The 18,063-nt window shown below is 59.8% G+C and overlaps 1 protein-coding gene across 8 annotated transcripts in view; it reads right to left on the minus strand.

Annotated features, from left to right (window-relative positions):
* The window catches only part of DLG3 (discs large MAGUK scaffold protein 3), a 183,511-nt gene that overhangs the window by 28,359 nt on the left and 137,089 nt on the right, over positions 1-18,063 (minus strand). For 7 of the 8 annotated variants that reach the window (XM_089781780.1, XM_089781778.1, XM_075917662.2 and 4 more), the window contains one exon: positions 4,988-5,102. In XM_089781780.1, coding sequence (XP_089637906.1) covers positions 4,988-5,102 — 115 coding nt within the window. Of the gene's footprint in view, positions 1-4,987; positions 5,103-6,086; positions 6,435-18,063 lie in introns of those variants that run through there. The other variant, XM_089781785.1, reaches the window with a different exon arrangement.

Here is an 18,063-nt window from a genome sequence, read left to right on the forward strand (position 1 = left end):
TGGTGGCAGGGGCTCTGCAGGCAGCCATCTTGAAAGCCTCCTGTGTTGCTGCCTATCAGAGGGCGCCACGTGGGCATGGGGGGCAGGTGGCTCGGCAGATCTGGGGCTCGTGGGAAGCTGGCTTGAGCCGGCTCTTCACGGACCCCGGCTCCCGCCTCCCCCACCTTGCTGCCTCCGGCACGTTCCCTGCTCTCTAGCCCAGCGGCTCCCAACTGTTTCCAGAGGGGCCCATTCTGACAGTTCAGGAAGACTTGGTGACCCAGGGCAATGCAAACACAAGGGGGGGCAGGCCACTGGGGAGACACTTGGCGACGGGAGACCCTGGTCTACTCTTGCAGGCTCATTCTGGGCTTCCCTGGCCACGTTTTAGCTGCAGAATCTCTCTCCCCGTCAGCACAAGATTGCAGCAGGAAGGACTCGGGGAAACCCTCGAGGCACTAGCGCCAAGAGCGGAGTGCCTCTCGGTAACCGGGGTCCCACCCTGCCTGCACGGAGCCATTCCCCGGACGCTCCTGAGCATGGGCCCGGAAGGAGACCCCCTGCCACTGATCAGCCAGTTCAACGTGAGGCTCACTTCACGTCTAACCAGTCACCCACCCCAGCCCAGCGGGCCATCCGGAGCACAGCCTGCCTGAGATGCGCCTGGGCCTGCTGCAGACGGGCTGCTCGGGGAGCCGGGAGCAGTCCCCCGCCCATGGCAGCAGGGAGCTGCTCCAGCCCCCACCTGCATCACGCGTTAAGGGCACTGCTTACTGGGGAGCCTTTCCCGTCCCTAGCGTAACCCTGGCATCCCGGGATCAGACTGGCCCTTGAAAAGGAGTCAGTGCCGTCGATGCCAGCTCAGACTGACGGGCAGCCTCTTGCTGTGTTTGGAGAGAAGAGCCTAGGGCTCCCCCCGCACCCTCCACCCCCCGAGGGAAGCCGGGGAGGTCCCGGGTCTGTACCCCGCTGCCCATGCAATATCCAGCCTGATGCAGCGGTGTCACTTCAGGAAAGTCCTTGGGGCTCGTCCAGAGAGAGACTCCCATTTAGAGCCCCTCCCACACCTGTCCCAGCAGCTACTGCAGCACACCTGGGCTGGGGAGAGCGAGAGCCCAGCCCACTGCCTGGGCCTCCTAGAGCTTCCGCCCCAGGCAAAACGGGAGTGAAAGCACCTGGCCTGGGACTCTGGTCCCAGGTGACACCCTCAGCAGTGGCAGAACCCGGGGCCCACTTGTGGGTGCCGCTTTCACTCACCACACCGCACACGCCGCGGCTACACCCAAACCGAGGCAGCCACAGTACAGGGTGGGGGTGGGGAACGAGCAGAGCTGCAGCTTCCTGGCTTGGTCCAGCTGGGAGCAGCCCCAGTCTGTCTGCGGGGAGCCCATTCCAACAGGCAAGCTCCATCCCAAAACAAGCCAGCATGTCACATGGAGCCTGCCTTCGGGGGACAGCAGCAGAGCACCGAGGGGCTTTTAGCTCCAGGCACATACCCCGGAAAGGGCAGAACTTTTGCAGCCAATGGGTGCGTGGCTGGCAGGGCCTGCTTGAGAGCAGAGCAAGCAGGAACGAAGAAATGCGACAGGCCGGGAGAACTGGCCAGGCAGGTTCCAGAGTACACACAGGCCCTCTGAGCACTCCTCCGGTCTCCCAGCTGCGCGCCGGCGGCATGCGTAGAGAATGCCCATGCCACACAGGGAGCTAGGGCGTTGGCTGGCTATGCAACTCCTGGGGGAATCCAGCGGCTCACGAGGGAATTAACAAAGCAGAAATCCAGCCACCCACGGCTCAGCAGCACTGACGTGGCGGAGGGAGAATTATTTAACTGCTCTGCTCCCATGGGGCGAGGGCAGGAGAACAGAGATACTGGCACAGCCAAGGCCACCGAACCCGGGCGCACGGGATCCATTCAGAGGAGAGCTGGGCTGCATTTCCGGCCGGACGCGCACCGCAAAGCTCCCGCGCCACCTCCCGGCAAGACTATCGCTCACTCTGCTTGGACAGAGCCACGCCCAGAAACAGCCTCCGGCCGCCCGGCCTGGAGTATCCTGCTGAGACATCACTCAGCCCCCAGGAGAGCCAAGTCGTGGCCTCAGAATGCCACAGAGCTGCCCGGTCAGTGACGTTTGTCTGGGACCCTCCATGCCAGTGCCAGGGGAAGGCCAGATGCCTCGAGCAGCCGCTCTGACCAGCTGCACTGCCAGCCCGCAGCACTCCTACGAGCATCCAGCTCGACCCTGCAGCACCTGGGCACCGGAGTGGGAAGAGGAGCTAGACCCGGGCTGGCCACACGTGGCTATCTGGCCGTCTGGGTATGGCTAGTTGACTTGAACCTTGTGGCCTGGTCTTATTGGTTAATCCTGTCGAGTACACGCCCCCGCCCCCTTGCTGCCTCTGTAGCAGGCAAGGGAGGGGGGAAGCAGGAGCCGGTGCCCAGGAGAAGCCAGCTCCCCCTGGGCACCAGATCCTACATAGCCGCATGCCCCCAACCCCCGTGCTAGTGCCTCCCTCAGAGGCAGCACCACAGGGTGGGGCGGGGGCTCGGGGAGGCTGCCACAGAGCCCCAGGAGGGCTGCAGACAGAGGCTGCTCCAGGGGATGCCCAGGCTTATCAGCTAATTGTCTCCACGGATACGCTAACACCCCCAACTTACAGAGGGGCACACATCTCTAAGGGGCTCTCAATCGAGCAGACACAGCTCCAACATGACCCAGTGTCTGGCAGCTGCAGTTCAGACGGCAAATGTCTGACCGCGAGTATCAGCCACTGCATCAGTTTCCCACGGGTGGATTCTCCAGCACCGGCAATTTGCAAATCAGGAAGAGCGGATTCCTTAGAGGCACGGCCCCAGGAATTACTGTGGGGCAGATCTCAGGCCTGTTGTTCAGAAGATCTGACTACATGATCACAATGGCTCCCTCTGGCCTTCAAATCTACTGAGCAGCTCAGGCACGGGCAGCCAGTCACTACCGGCAGGGAGCCCAGGAATGCGGGTGTGCTCAAGCACAGGGATTTACTGCCTGCTTTGGGAGACAGTGTGGCAAGCCCCGCCCCTGCTGATGTCATGCCGTGCATTGTGGGATTGCCCCGGAGGACTGACTAAGGCAGTCTGGCAGCGAACCTCGTAATTACTGCCCTGTCCACAGCACGACAGCTCAACCAGTTTCAGCTAAATTGTGCTCGAAACCACCCCACCCACAAGGGCTGGGGCAGGGCTCTGTGGCAGGTGTGGGGAGCAGTGGGGTCTTAACGCACAGGCGCCCTGGCAGGGAGAGCCAGGGGGGTTAACTGGAGAGCCGCCAGAGAGGAGCCGGCCGGCCCGGGGTTCCAGATGCTGCTTCAAAGGGATGCCCTCAGGCTTGTGTTCCCGGCCGGCCGGGGCAATGGGAAGAGCCCATGAGCAGCCCCTTCCAGAGGGGGCAGATGTGCACTCCAGCTGCCGGCCGGACACCTGGCAGAGAACACTGCAGCCTGAGACCAGCACGGCTTTGCTCCAGCCCCTTCCACACCCTGCACGACTGCCTGCCACAGCCAGCGGAGCGCCGCCAGAGCGCCCTCCGGCCTACGCCCGCCCACCCAATGGAGCAGGCCCGGAGCACCAGCGCGCAGCCCCGCGCCTTCTCTTGACCGGTCTGGGGGGTGCCAGTCCTCAGGAGGCCACCACCGGGGCAGGTAACCTGGATCTCCAGAGCAGCGCCCGCATCCCCTCCAGCATGGAGCCGGCATTGCTCTCCAGGGGCCACGCCACCCGCTGGAGAGGGGCTGGCGCAGAGCCCCCCGCCCGCAGGCAGCGGCTATGGCCCAGCTCTGGCACTAGAGCCGCCAGAAGGGGGCCCCTGGGCTCAGTGACAGCCCTGGGCCAGGACTCACCCCAGAAAGGACAGGGGGTGCAGCCGGCCAATTCCCCTGGGAGAAGGCCCTCCCCCGCCCGCTCAGGCACTGCTGGGTCGAGGTGTATGGGATTATCTCCATTAGCAAGTTATCACACCCTGGGCCAAGAGAAGGGGGAGCCCACGGTGCTAGCGCAGGGAGTGGGGGACAAAGGGCAGCAGCTGGCACATACCCTGTCTGGCTCACACCCAGCTCCGGCCCAAGTGCAAGTGCAGGGACAAAGCACTAATTCAGCTAGGCAAGACTTAAATGAATGGAGATGCCCAGCTCCTAGGACTGGAAGGGACCTTGAAGGTCATCAAGTCCAGTCCCCTGCTCTCACGGCAGGACCCAGCACCGTCCCTGACAGATTTTTGCCCCAAATCCCTAACTGGCCTCCCCAAAGACTGAACTCACAGCCCTGGGAGTCCGCTGCCCTGAGCCGGGCGCCCAGCACCAGGCACGGTGCATCTCCAGCAGGGAGCTTGGGGTTCAATGCAACGCCCAGGGCGAGGCAGGGCTCTGTGACAGCAGGGAAGTCATTAGCATGCGGCTGGCCTGGTGCCTGCAGGGCGGCCTGTCCCAGGGCTGCAGCGCACAGACTGCACAGGCCCCGGGCCGTCGGGGCAGCCGGAGCAGCAGGCTGTCAAGCTATGAGGCTGCACGGAGGCTCCATTTCCCGGGGGAGCAGACGGATCTGGGAAGACAGGCTCCCCGAGGGCCACGCTCCTGCGTCCAGGGGGTAAGGAGGGAGATGCAGGACTCACTGGGCTCCCCCAGGACGGCGTCTGTCAGCCTGGCTGGAAGGGAGCCCCTTGCAAAGGCCACGTACGTGCCACGGCAGGGAACCACCTCTGGGCTGCGACAAGAGACCGAGCTTCCCCGGGGCGCTGCAGCCACGGCAGGGAAGGGCCTGACAAGCACCCTGAGGAGGCAGAGGCTCCCCACAGGAGGTGGCCCCAGTGGGCGGACAGGGCACCCCCACGTTCCCTGCATCTCGCCAGCCAGCGCAGCTCACCGGGCAAGGCTTGGGGTGCAACCCTGGCCTAGGAGGTCAATGGGATTCACCCTGAGCATCCGAACTAGGCCCGCCCAGAGAGGGAGAGTCCGAGGCCCGGGGGAGAGGGGCCCTTACCGGACATAGAGAGAGCGCTTCTCGCTCGTCCGCAGCGAGCCGGACCCGGAGCTCATGCTGCTGTTCATCATTTGCTCCCGCAAGTCGTGAATCTTGGACTCGAAGCGGCTGTACTCTGCGGGGAGAGACGGGGGTTAGCAAAGGGAGGGAGCGCACCGGCCACAGCCCAGCCACACAGCCTGGTCCCCGGCTAAACCAGCCTCACTGAAAGGAGGCAGCCGGAACCTCGCCCGAGGGCCCAGAGGGAGGCGCCGTCTCTCTGCTCGGCTAGGAGGGACGCGCAGAGCAGCCCAGATCGACTGCCGCTGCGAAGCGACTCGCTCTCGGAGACGGGGTCGGGGCTCCAGTGCTTGCAGCCTCGAGCACAGATCGTGGCTCTGGAGCAACAGGAGAGACCGGCCCTTTGCAGAGCCCCGAGCTGAGCGTGGAGCAGCGGCAGGCGCCTGGGCCCCTGCTCCCAACCCCGGTCACCTTTCCGGTGTGGTGACGGGCCCGTTGGAGGCCAGGAAACGCTTTGTTCAGCACACCGAGTAGGGATGCGCGACCCCATTGGACCAGTTACCCGGATGCTGGCTAAGGGGGATCCGCAAGGGTAAGCATCGCCCGGAAGGGTCCACCCTAGTCCAAGGGCAGGGGTTGCCCACCAGCGCTCATGGCTCCGTTTATTTTTGTTGGTCTCTAAGGTGCCGCAGGACCACGTGTTCCTTTGGGAACCAGGCGTCCCAGGGCAGGGCCAGCCTGCTGGCAGTAGGAGCAGCTGCACCCTCTAGGGACGGGGCAAAAGCCTCAGCACGGTCTCGCTCCGAGGAAGGAGGGACCTGGGCAGGTGCCTGGCTACTCCAGCGCGGGAGCAGCCCCGTGCAGCTCTGCAAACACCAGCAGCCCAGGGCTCGCTGCACATGTTCACCCCGAGCGAGGCGCACTCTGCAGTTCCACAGGGCTCCCTGGTTTGGGGACCCGCTCGGGAGCGGAGCCCAACCCGTCTCTCCCCGCAGAGGGGCGTCGTGGGAGGATCAAAGCCACGCCTCAGTTCTGAAAAGGCAGCAGATGGGACACGCGCTGCCTGTGGCCACCCCCAAAGAGTCGGAAAACAACTCACTGCCTGGGGAGCTCCCGGGAAGCTGGCAAGACTGCAGAGAGCTGCTCGCCCCTCGTCGTACCAGCACCTGACGCTCCTCCCAGCTGCCTCGGCAGGCGCCAGGCTGACCTTCAGCTGGGTGTAAAGGTCGGGGAGGAAGGCAGAGGGTGGAGACAAGGCTTCTGCACACCAGGAGTGGCTTAGGGAAAGTTTGCTCCGGTGCCGCCTGCCACTCACTCTGCTCGGGGATCACTGAGCATTTGCACTGCAAGCGCCTGCCCCAGAGAGCCGGGCCGAAGGGGCACAGCACGCGGCCCCCCTACTTGGATTCGCTCCCGTGCAGCAAGGAAAGGACAGCCCTGAGCCAGCTAGCAGGAAGCAAAGTCACGTCCCAATCGCAAAGGTTAAGGGTTTGTCTCAGTTGTTTTTAGCAAACTAACGAACCCTGTTGGGGCGGAGGGGGGCGGGGGGGGGGACAACTGATGGTTCAAACTTCCCCGGGGTGGGCACTCGGAGCTCCTCCGGCCGCGCTGAGAGCAGCAGGGGCTGAAGAGGAAGAAGTCACATCCCTTTCCCAGCAGCCCACAACTCCCACGAGGGGGCCTTCCCCGGCCCCAGCATAGCAGGCACAGGTCTGCGAAGGCCATCCGCACACTCGGAAAAGCTGTGCCCCCGGCCTCTTCAGCCTCTTGCCAGGAGGGAGGCACCATTCACACCCGTCGAACACAAACTACAACCACGGAGTCCACCGAGAGATGGATCCAGAGCCCAGGAGCAAGAAGCTGCCTTGGCAAAACCAGGCCGAAGTCTGCGCTGCAACTTTGTGGCTCGAGGTGAAAAGCACTGCTGTCCCCGACGCAGCACATTACAGCGCTGTAAAGCAGCAGCGTACGCCAGCCCCTTGCCGTGGTAAAGCACAACCCCCCAGTCCGGTGCGGTGCCACGCTGCCGTGGCTGGGGGGCAGAGCGTGACTGAGTCACGTGCTGGCGGGGGAGCTCTGCTTTAACCGTCCTTTGGCTGATTCACAGCGCAAAGCGCCCTCCCCTGCCCCCGCTTTTCTCCGCTGAGGGGCCAGTGCACGGCAAGGACCTGAGCAAGGCGAGGAGGAGAGAAGTGGACTGCGGGAACCAGGGACAATCCTGAGAGCTGGGGGGGGGGCAGGGCAGACAATCACAGTCCCCAAGCAGAGTGCTTCATGGCTCCAATTCTTCCTGTTTCGGAGCCAGGGCTCCCACAGAGACCTCTCCTCGGGAGCAGGCCTTCCCCAGCCACTTGGCAAGGGCTGGCTCCTCGCTTTCTTCCTGAAAAGGCTGAGCAGCTGCTGCCAGAGCTGAAGACGCAGCTAGAAACGCACTGGGCCCTGGAGCGCAGAGCAGAGCTCCTGTTCTAACACCCTTTGTTTCCCGCAGTGCACTTTGGACTTGGTGGTTACCTCCCAGACTGTCCCTCCTTTCAACCCTCACACTGCTACTGCGTTCTGCCTCTGCGGGACTAGTTCCTCCCCACAAAGAAGCTACAGCCACAACGTGGCAGGTCCAACGGGTAAGAACACAAGAGTCAGGAAAGGCAAAAGGGAGAAAAGCAACATGAAACAGAGTCCATTAAAAAAAAAAAAGAGAGAGAGAGAGAGTCTCTCTCTCCTGTGCACAACCCCAGCCAACAGGTGAGACATCTCCCCCCCCCCCAGCCAACAGGTGAGACATCTCCCCCCCCCCCCAGCCAACAGGTGAGACATCTCCCCCCCCCCCCAGCCAACAGGTGACATCTTCCTTCTCTAGGAAATTCTCCTGTCCCCTGTTGTTGCGAGAGCCCCACACAGACACCAGGAAGGCAGAGCCACTGGCCAGACACACTGCTGTGGCGCACAGAAAACACATGGCAGACAGAGGAATATTTGTCCTCTTTAGTTCCTGTGCCCCTGAAGTTAGGTGCTTTTGTTTCAAGTATCTGGGGAAAATTCAACTCTCTGCATGGCGTGAGCTGGTGGCGTGCCTGGGTAGGTGCACTGGTAACTTACGTGGTCACAAACGTTCTTAAATGCACCGTGCTCTCTCAGGCGTCATTAACCGGAGGTACATGCCTACAGCACAAGAGGCCTTGCACCCCTGTAATGTCACCGGATGGCTCAACCTCATCTCTACTGGCAGGCTGTTCAGACAAGCGCTCTCCACTGTCGTTTTGTCAGCACCAAGCTACTTATTTACTTGGTAAGCCACCAGCAAAGCCACCCTTGCATGCAATTCAGGGGCTGAGGGTGCCTCGCTGTCAAGGTAAATTTGTAGCTGAGAGTCATGGAATTTCACAGAGCCGCGTGTGGGCAGGTGTATGGGCAGACTCAGCACAGCCCAAGCCACGTCTAACGGGGCCGCACAGCCCCAGCGCCTACCTAGCCCACAGAACTTGGGCCAGGAGTACATTGCACCTTCTGTCATACTCTGCACATAACAGCACTGTCTGCTCGGCGTCCCCAAGCAGCTGGCACGGCCTGCCTGCCTAGCACAAAGCAACGCGGTCCTTCCCATGCGCAGCGGAGCTGTACAGAGAGATGCCCATTGCACAATCGAATGGAAGCCCATAGCAATACAAATGCACATGGGGGGGGGCGGATAGTTATGCAACCTTCACGCTTGGCATTTCCCGACACTGCCACCGAACCGAGCAGCCGGAGCATTCTTGGACTAGAACTGCCAGAGCAAGGCTGAACAGCGTCCAAAGGTCTGAGCGAGAGCTGCACAGAACAGGCCTCTGAAGCACCACTGCCTTGCACGACACCCCACAGCTACCCTGCCCACGTTCCCTGAGGCCTCGTCGAGTCGCCCCAGACTGCAAAGAGCCTGGCCCCAGTCCTCCCGTGTCACAAAGACTGGGAAAGCCAGGCTTCCTCCTGTCCATCGTGGGCCACAGCCCTCCCCAGGCCTTCCCCTCGTATGGGTTGACGGGAGCAAGCCCAGGGCTGTGACCCTCCCCGCCGCTCCACAAGCCCAGAAGAAGGCGCGTAGCACACGCACCGCGTGCGTACCGTGGGCCACCCCTAAGACGCCCAACAGTCAAATCACACTCTGTCACCATGGGGACTCCTCTTCCCCTCCCTCCGGTTCCAACCCCGGCTGTCCTGGTTGTAGAGGTGCTCAAGAGACGGTCAGACACCTTCTACCAAGCCAAGGAAGCCCCCACACCGCCCTTCCCCCACCCTGCATCTCCCTGCCCACAGCAAAAGCTCTTTTGCCCAGAGCGCACTAGAAAAGCTGCTTTTACACGGCCCGTCCCCACCAGTCTATTCTGGGCACTGCAGAAGGCAGGAGACCCAGGGAAATGAGCCCGGACGTGACCATATAATCAAAGGCGGCACGGTGACACTCCGCCCCGGACCCACGTCGCGTTCCACACAACCAGACCCTGGCAGTGTCGGGCCTCGCATGCCCCACGGCGTCTCTGAGCAGCACCTGCCCGCAATTCCCTCCGGTCGGCGAGCTCCGGACGCTCGCTTGCACCGCGGGAGCCAGCGCCAGTGGCAGGTGCTGTTCAGAGAGGGGAAGGCAGGAAAATGGGCTTCCATGGGCTGGTAGGGGAGCCTGGGCTTGTGGTGCCCCCAGAAAGGGAACTCGAGCGGCTGGGTCTCACTCACCCCCTCCCCACCCTGCGGCAGGCGCCCAAGGACTCCGAGCCACTGTCAGCGTGGTGCACGCTGCCGCACAGCCTCGCCGAGCAGGCTGCCAGCTCTCCCGAGGGACCCGAAAGGGAAGGAGCCCGGCAATTCCAGTCCAGCGCAGCAGAACACCGAGCAGTGACGGGACATGGCCCCAGCACAGGAAAGGCCGGGAGGCTCCTCTAGGATGGCCGAGTGGAGCATCCCAAATGCAGGCCTGCCACCAAGGTCCCAGCAGCAGAGGCCTGGTCTCACCTACAACTGCTGGGTGGGGAAGCGATTCTTTCTCCAGCACGGGGCTTGACCAGGCAGAGCCCCCGTGTGCTTATTGCAGCACAGCTTCTTCCCAGGCCGGACGGCCATAAGGCCACCCCCACAATAAGCCAGGAGCCCTTGTTGGCTCAACGCTCTGCCTGCTGCCAGAGGCACCTCAGGCCTGGTTTGGAACAGGGCGGCAAGGGGGTTTGCAGGGCCACTCCAAGAGTGTGGTAAGAGGTCAAGTGGGCTGGGGTGCGGGAGGGTCTTTGGGTCCCAGAGATGGCGTGCCAGGCACAGACGCTGGCTGGGAGGCACTTACCCTAAGCAACCCCGTGGGGCCCACAGGCAGGATCCCTGCCTGCCGTGCCCCACATGTCATTCCAAGTGGCTGGTTGCGGGCCTGTGTGCGCCTCTGCGTGGCCTGCTGGAGGCGGGGTGAGGGGCTCTGCACGCTGCCTCCACACCCAGCACAATCCTCATGGCACCTGTTGACCACAAACCGGCTAATGGGAGCTGCCTGGGCCATGCGTGTGGGCACGTGCAGCATGCAGGGACCCGCCTCGAGGGGCATGCCATGCAGAGACACACGCTGGCCCCACAGCTGGCTGCTTTGAACAGTACGGGGAACGTGGCAGGCAGGAAGCCTGCCCGAGGGCCCCAGGACACTGGCAGCCCAGAGGATCACCAGGCTAGATCCAGGCTGCAGGCCATATTTGCCCACCCCTGGTTCAGGAGGAGACAAACAGCTGGAAAGAGGTGGAGGCAGAGAGCTCATGTAACGTTAACTAGCGGCAGGACGGTGTGGACTAGGGATGCAAGTGTGACGGCGCGTTGGGGTTCCCCAGTCTCCTGCAGCCCTGGAATAGCACGAACAGACTTCACCAGCCAGTAGAATACAGGTAGCTTATTGCTTCTCCACGATACAGCACAGCACAGATGTAATCTAGTTACAGGAACTGGGGCTAAGAGGCCTCAGTGCCCCCCTTGAGATAGGGGAATCCCAGCCCCCTCCCCAGCTCCTTCTCCCCTGCTTTCCAGCCAGGAACTAACTCCCCCTCTCCAAGCCCTGCCCCCAGCCAGGGCAGCATCCACCTCCCTTTGTTTCTCCCCATGGGGGGTTGGCTGGTTCAACGGGTATGGAGTCACCTTCGCATAGTGAGGTTTTCCCTGCTGGGTCTTGCTCCAGACAGCAGAGGTCACCACAGCCCAGCAAGTCCCCCCACTACGTCACAGCAAGCGACTAGTCGACTACCGGAAAGGCAAATGCTTCGTGGGCAGTTGAATAGCGACTCGACCAGTTGCTCCCCCCCTCCGTACCTCTATCAGAGAGAGGCAGCAAGCCGGGGGGAGGGCGGGAACAGGAGCAGGTGCTGGGGGGAGCTGGCTTAAAAGTCAGTTCTCCCCAGCACTGTCTCTGCGGGGGGGTAGCGGGGGATCAGTTGCAAGCCTGGAATCTGCTGATTTTCCAGCTGCACCGAGTCCAGGCGCTGCGCCTCGGCTTCGGAAAGGCCCGGAGAGCCGCCGGGTCCGGGCGCTGCGCCTCTGGGCACCGCAGTTCTCCCCTTATCGACTAATCGAGTAGTCAATGGGAATTCCATCCACTACTTGATTAGCTGGATTAAATGCCATTTAACATCCCTAGTGTGGAACAGCTCACAAGCAGCAATGGGACGGGACGGTGCCAGCTCCCAACGCCCTCCCCACTGCTGCCGCCAGCCAGGAAACCATTAGCCACAGCAAAGGCCGCGGTGTAGCCCCAGAGACGCCCCTGCACCAGGCCCGATCGGGAGCTCTCCATGGACTCAGGATGCGCTGCTCTCAGCCACCCGCTCAAAGTGCTGGCTGGGTTGCTCCTCTGGCTGCTGCAGACCAGTGACACCCCCGTGCTGTCTTGGGGCTCCCTCTTTGCCTCCCACTTAGCTGTGGGCTCCTGGCGACCCAGCAGTGGGGCTGAGGAGCAAGTCGACAGCCCCGAGAGTGGGAGCGGGGCAGCTGGCCCATCTGGAAGGAATGCTGTGACTGGTGGGTTGGAGACACAAGGCCAGAGCACCTTGGGGATTTGGGCTTCTTCCAGAACCAGCACCTCTGCCGGCTCCAGGTAGCTGGAGAACCAGTCACTGCCCGGCGTGCTGCGCAAACGCTCCCGATCCCCTGTACTTGAACAGCTGGCTGAGAGCAGCACATCCTGAGCCCATGGAGAGCTCCCGATCCCCATCCTCCGACTGCCCATCCCAGCCTGAGAGGGCATGGCTGGGCCAGGCCTCGTCTCTCCTGCAGGGACTCCCACTCTGCTCTGCAAGCCATGTCTCGTCTCCATGCTCAGCCCCCCCAGACCAGGGGCAGGAGAGCTCCAGACCCAAAGCCAGCACACCAGGCAGGAGCAAAGGGACGGGGAAAGCGCAGACAAGGCCAGCCCAAGAAGGAACGGGTGGCCGGCCAGCGAGTTTCTGCCTGACGACAGCTTGGGGCTGCTGGTGACTAGGTAGCTGGGGAAGGGACCTGTCTCTGGCCGGGGAGCTAAGGAGATGTATCAGCACAAACTGCCACCCGGCAGGCAATGCTGGGAGGAGGAGGGGGAGGGTTGCTGCAGTTCCCAGGCCATCCCAGGGTCTCTTGCAGAACCCTAGCACACTGGGACTGGACGGGACCTTGCAAGGTCCAGCCCAGTCCCCTGCCCTCATGGCAGGGCCCAGCACCTAGCCCAGCCCTGAGCGACATAAGAGCACACCGCCCCTCGGACACAATGGCAACCAGTACCATTGCCCCACTGCTGTATGCGGGAGCTGAGCCGGGCACACTGAGCCCGGCAGTAAGAGGGGGCTGATTCGCTCGGAGCCAGGCAGGGTTACTGACCAGAACAGATGCGCCTCGCTGCAGAGACGTGTCCTGCAAGGCCACAGGCAACGCTCCCCCCACACCCACCAGGAGAAATCTCCGTATGTTCTGAATTAAGCGCACACAAACTCCTCAGGCCCCGTGGCTGGAGGAGTAGAAATCCACTGGCTATTGTCTGCATCTCCCTGCCTCTCCACCCCCACAGCGGAATAATGAGCCTGGGTGTTAATGGCCTTAGCTACCATTTCCCTGGGCTCCTGTTTATTGTAAGCCTGCCACTCACGCCCTCTCCCCTCCCCCCCAGGCTGCATTTGCCACAGAAACAGCTTTCAGGGAGCCAAGCCAAAGCAGCAAAGCAGCTGGGCATTAACCCAGCCCCATGGAAAAGCAACCCCAAGGACAAATTGCCAGAGCCGTGGGTGACACAGGACTCGCTGGAAGCCCCATACGTGTGCAAGGGCAGCACAGGCGGCGTACCGGGGGTGGTGGTGGTAGCGTGTGGACCAGCTCAGGTCAGGAGCTGGGATTGCCTGCCTCACTTCTGGGATGAAGTCAGGTCGTCAAGACAGCTTGCATCGTTTCCTGCAGTACAGCTGCAGGTTGCACAGAGCTGCTGGTGAGCAGCTTCCTGCACTGAGCAGCAAAACCCTGCACGTCACCCTGAGCTAGTGACTGAGCCAGAATCTCCCTCCCACCAGGTGCCGCCCGGCCTGTGGCTCTCTGGGCTAGACTAACACAAGCACCCAGCTCATCCGAGGGAGTGGGCTGTGCCCACGGACGCGCACGATCCCAGCTAGCCATTGCTCGGAGTCTCTAAGGCGCTACAGGACTCCTTTTCAAAGTTACAGACCCAAAACAACAACTGACAGACATACAGAAAGAGGGGCACAGCCCCCTCGCTGGGACAGAGCTGGAGATATTCGGTTACACGCTGACTGGACTAGCAACCCGGGGCTCCTCCACAGACCCCCCAAGGGTCCTTGTCAACAGCAGGTCACAGAACAGCGGCTACTCATTTTTTCTAGGCCCTTTCACTGGCAGTGCCTAGTGTCAACAAGAAGCAAGCCTCAACCTCGACTTCCCAGCGCACCGGGACAGTGACAGTGGAGAGAACGACAGCCCTCCCAGAGCCGTAGGAGAAAAGAGGAGAGTGTCAGGGAGGCGACAGTGAGAGCTGGAAGAGAGCCCCTCATTAGGCTACAAGGAGCCCTGTGCATGGGAGTTTTGCTCAGAGACAACCAATGTCCCCTGAGAGCTAAGATGCAGTGGGCAAGGAAGGGACTGTGAATCATGCCCAAGTCACAAATCTCAAGGGGATCCACAATGACAGGAAGTGCTGCCCATGGTTTCTGAACCTCAGGAAGGGATGCTGCACTCACAGGTGGGCAGGCCTGTGGAGTAGGCTGCCATAGACCCGGTCTGTATGCTCTGGGACCAGCCACATGCAGTCTCACTGGTACCTGCCTTGCTTTGTAATGTGGCTTGTGCTAAAGTTCTAGTCAGTGACTTATTTTAGGGTTGCGACTTTCTCCCCTTTTCCTCTGGGGGTTAATTCATGACTCTCTCCCAGCTATGGTCAAAGTGGCTCTCTGGGACTGACCACTCTGTGTTTTGGAGGAGGGGGGCTGAGGCACGATGCTGAGAAACACCATGCGACTTTCTGAAAATCACCTGCACCCGCTTCACAGTTTTCCTTTTGAAGTCAGACACAGGAAGAGTCGCCCCAGGAAAGTTCTCAAACTTTAAAATGAGAGGAACAGCTGGCTTGGGTCACCTGCCTGACACTAACTACTCCCTGGATATTCATGGCACTGCCAAATTCCGGACCACTGCCAGCTTGGCTTTCCCCGGGTAAGAAGAGACACACACATGAAGGGCTGGTTTAGGACCACAGTGCGGAAGAGCACATTGAAGTGGCTTTTTCTCTTAGAGGATTTGAGGGAACCTCAAAAGGATTTGCACCAAACTAGCATCTCTCCACACAGGTGCTCAGAAGACAGAAATAACTTGTATTTGCCTCCCCAAGATTTGAATCTTTGACTGGTTTGTTTGGGGCTGAGAAAAGCAGACACTCCTGGCATTAGGAGACAAAGCAAAGTGCTGAGATTCGGGCAATGAAGAAGTGTCAATCGGCCACTGGGCAGACAGGACACAGGGCTAGATGGACCTTCGGTCTGACTCTTACGTTCTAGTGCTGCCCTACAATGTCCAGGGAGTCTGAGCTCTGGCACTCGGCAGCATTAAACAGGGTGCAGTCGCTTACCAGTTTCAGGCAAGCTCCCAAAACCTCTCCTGCAACCACATGGGGCTCAGAGGAGTATGGCTGCAGGTCTGGCAAGGGCTAGTTTCTGCCAGCTCCTTCCTATGGGCCTGCACTGCAGACTTTGAACAGGGACAGTTCATATCCACAGCTCTCTCAACGCCTGTGTCTCATGCCCATGCCCACTGCAATCACAGGTTCGGATCCACTCAGTTTACTATTCCCTTTTCTTTCTGCTCATGCAGGGGCCGTGCTGTTACCGGTGCCATTCCCTCTCCAGGGCAGTTCCTGGGGTTCCGTTCTTTGGAGCTCTCAGCAGGCACAGAATCCTAGAGCGCTAGAACCAGAAGGGACCTCGCGAGGTCATCGAGTCCAGTCCCCTGCCCTCACGGCAGGACCATGTAAATCTGGTAAGCACTGCCTTACTGGCACGCTTACCGGGGTAACCAGCACAACACAGCAGGCCAGTTAACCAGTGAACCGTGCAGCTTAACCAGTTACCATTTTAAACAGGATTTTACTTCCCTGGCTCTGTCTCTTGTCTGCAGTGCTGACCCGATTTCTCCTACCACATTTCCTTATAACCTAGAGCCATCCATAAGAGGCACTAGCAGGATACTCACTACACCCAGCTTCGCACTCAGCTTCGATTTGACACCATCTAGCTGCTAAAGCCCATTTGCTCAAGGAGCAACTCACCCCACAAGCTCTCAAAGGAGGTCCCCCCCAGACCTCCCTCGCTGCCTCGGAGCCAGACTTCCCACTCTGGGACCTAGGGGTGTGCAGGGCCCTGCACACCCCAACACTCGCTGGCCTCTCTGCCTAGGCGGGGTTGGATTCTGACCCAACGGAAGCATGGGAGTCATGAAGCCATTCACAAGCTGGCTGTCTTACCTCAGGAGTCGAGGGCTTTGCTCACCTCTTCAATACCTAGCCTTGTTCTAGAGGGCTCACTGCTTTTCTCCATACAGAAAACAGATAATTCGAATGGGATTTAACGCACGCGTGTGCCTGAGGCCATCACATGACACGACAGGTAACACAACACCCACCCTACAAATCCCAACACATTAGCCATGTGACCAGCGGTTTATTTTAAACCTCACGCTGCCTTTTTCGCATTTAAGAAACGTTCAGCCCACACCGGCTTGCTCCTTTGCCAAGCCTCACTTTGCAAACAGAACCTGAAATACGGGAGCGCGGAGCGCTTCCTGCACTGCCACCCAGGGCTGCGCAAGGCACTCCTCTCCTGGAAGAGCAGAGGCGGTCACAAGCATTTCCTGCAACACATCTGCCTTGGCAGCGGCAGAGAAGCTGAAGAGCTCAGGAAAGGCAACAGACACAGCCTGGAAAGTGCAGAGTTCAGAGAGGACAAGCACTAAGAGGGGCTGCGATGGGAACGTCTAGAAGAACGAAGCAAGAGGGAGATTGGGTGTGCCAACGACATGCATAAGACAAGAATAAGAGCACAAGGGAGTCAGACAGACAAGACAATCCATACTTTAAAGGCACAACACACAGCACATGGAACTACCTGCAGCAAAATATCATGGCAGCCAGAAGCTGGACAAAGCCATTAGCCATTCAGTGACTAGTGTCCCATGTCTGCCGAGGCCCAGACAGGAGGGGCCACGGTTCTGATATAGTGCAGCTGTCTTATAGCTTCCAGTGGGACAGGAGAGAACTAACGGTTGCCTTGACCAGCAACAGGCAAATTAAGGACTCAGAACTCAACTGTTCCCTTTTTTCGGGGACACTTTGGATTAGTTGCCTTGCCAAAGAGTTGCAGCTCAGCCTGGCACAGGCACCACTTGGCTGCTAACAGCTTTGTGAGGGAATTTAAGACAAATGTGTTAATTTTATAAACTACATTCAATTAGCATCTTTTAAAAGAGAGAGACTCCCGCTGCTCCAAACCCTTCTCTTGCCAGAGCCACTAACTGATTTCAAATGGAAACCTGCTTCATATATTAAGCGACATCTACCCCACTCACTCCAAGTAATCTCCCTCTGGGAGTAGCCTGGAGAGAAACAACACAACCCCAGCATCAGCTCTTCCTCTTACGCGCCCATTCTCCTGGGAAGTGTGCAAGTTTCCCCTCTCCACAGGAACTCAAAGGAGTCCCAGAGCAGAGGCATGTTATTTACTATTCCCATCACAGAAACAAAACATCTCCACCCATGCTCACCCTCCCAACAAACTCTGCTTCCAGTAAACAGAGAACCAACAGGACAGACCCCCAAGCAGGACACAGTTCCAGATTCCACCAAGCAATGCCAGCCATCTCTGACACTAACACTCCAGCACCTGCTTCAGAGACGGGAATACCCAATTCCCCCAGAAAAGGCAGCTCTACGCGCATCCTCACACAGCAGTAGAGCCCTCTAAGCAACTACAACTATTCAGTGTGGTTGTAAAGCCAATTACCTCCCCAGCCTGCTTCACAGAGAGCTCAAGCATCAGTCCATCTCCGTAATAGCCTCCAGGAGTCAGAAGAGCTAGGCTGTGTCTACACAGCGGCTGCTTTTGCGCAAAAACATGCTGCCTGTCTACACTGGCGGGGAGTTCTTGCACAAGAACACTGACATTCTAATGTGTGAAATCAGTGCTTCTTGTGCAAGAACTATGATGCTCCCGCTCAGGAATAAGCCCTCTTGCTCAACTGTTCTTGTGCAAGAGGCCAGTGTAGACAGGCAACATGAACTTCTTGTGCAAGAAAGCCTGATGGCTAAAATGGCCATCGGAGCTTTCTTGTGCAAGAGAGCGTCTACACTGGCACGGACGCTCTTGCGCAAAAGCAAATCTCTTGGGCAAAAGCACCTGCCAGGGTAGACGCTTTCTTGCGCAAATACTGTAACGCAAAAACTCTTGCATTAAAGAGTATTTGCGCAAAATCTTGCCGATGTGGACGTAGCCCTAGTGTCACTTAACCATCCCCACACCCATCACCAAGGAGACAGACAGCAGGCCGAACCCCAAGAGCGTAGAAATGACACT

This window comes from Pelodiscus sinensis, chromosome 13 (genome assembly GCF_052426305.1).
Source record: "Pelodiscus sinensis isolate ZL-2025 chromosome 13, ASM5242630v1, whole genome shotgun sequence".
Taxonomy (NCBI): domain Eukaryota; kingdom Metazoa; phylum Chordata; order Testudines; family Trionychidae; genus Pelodiscus; species Pelodiscus sinensis.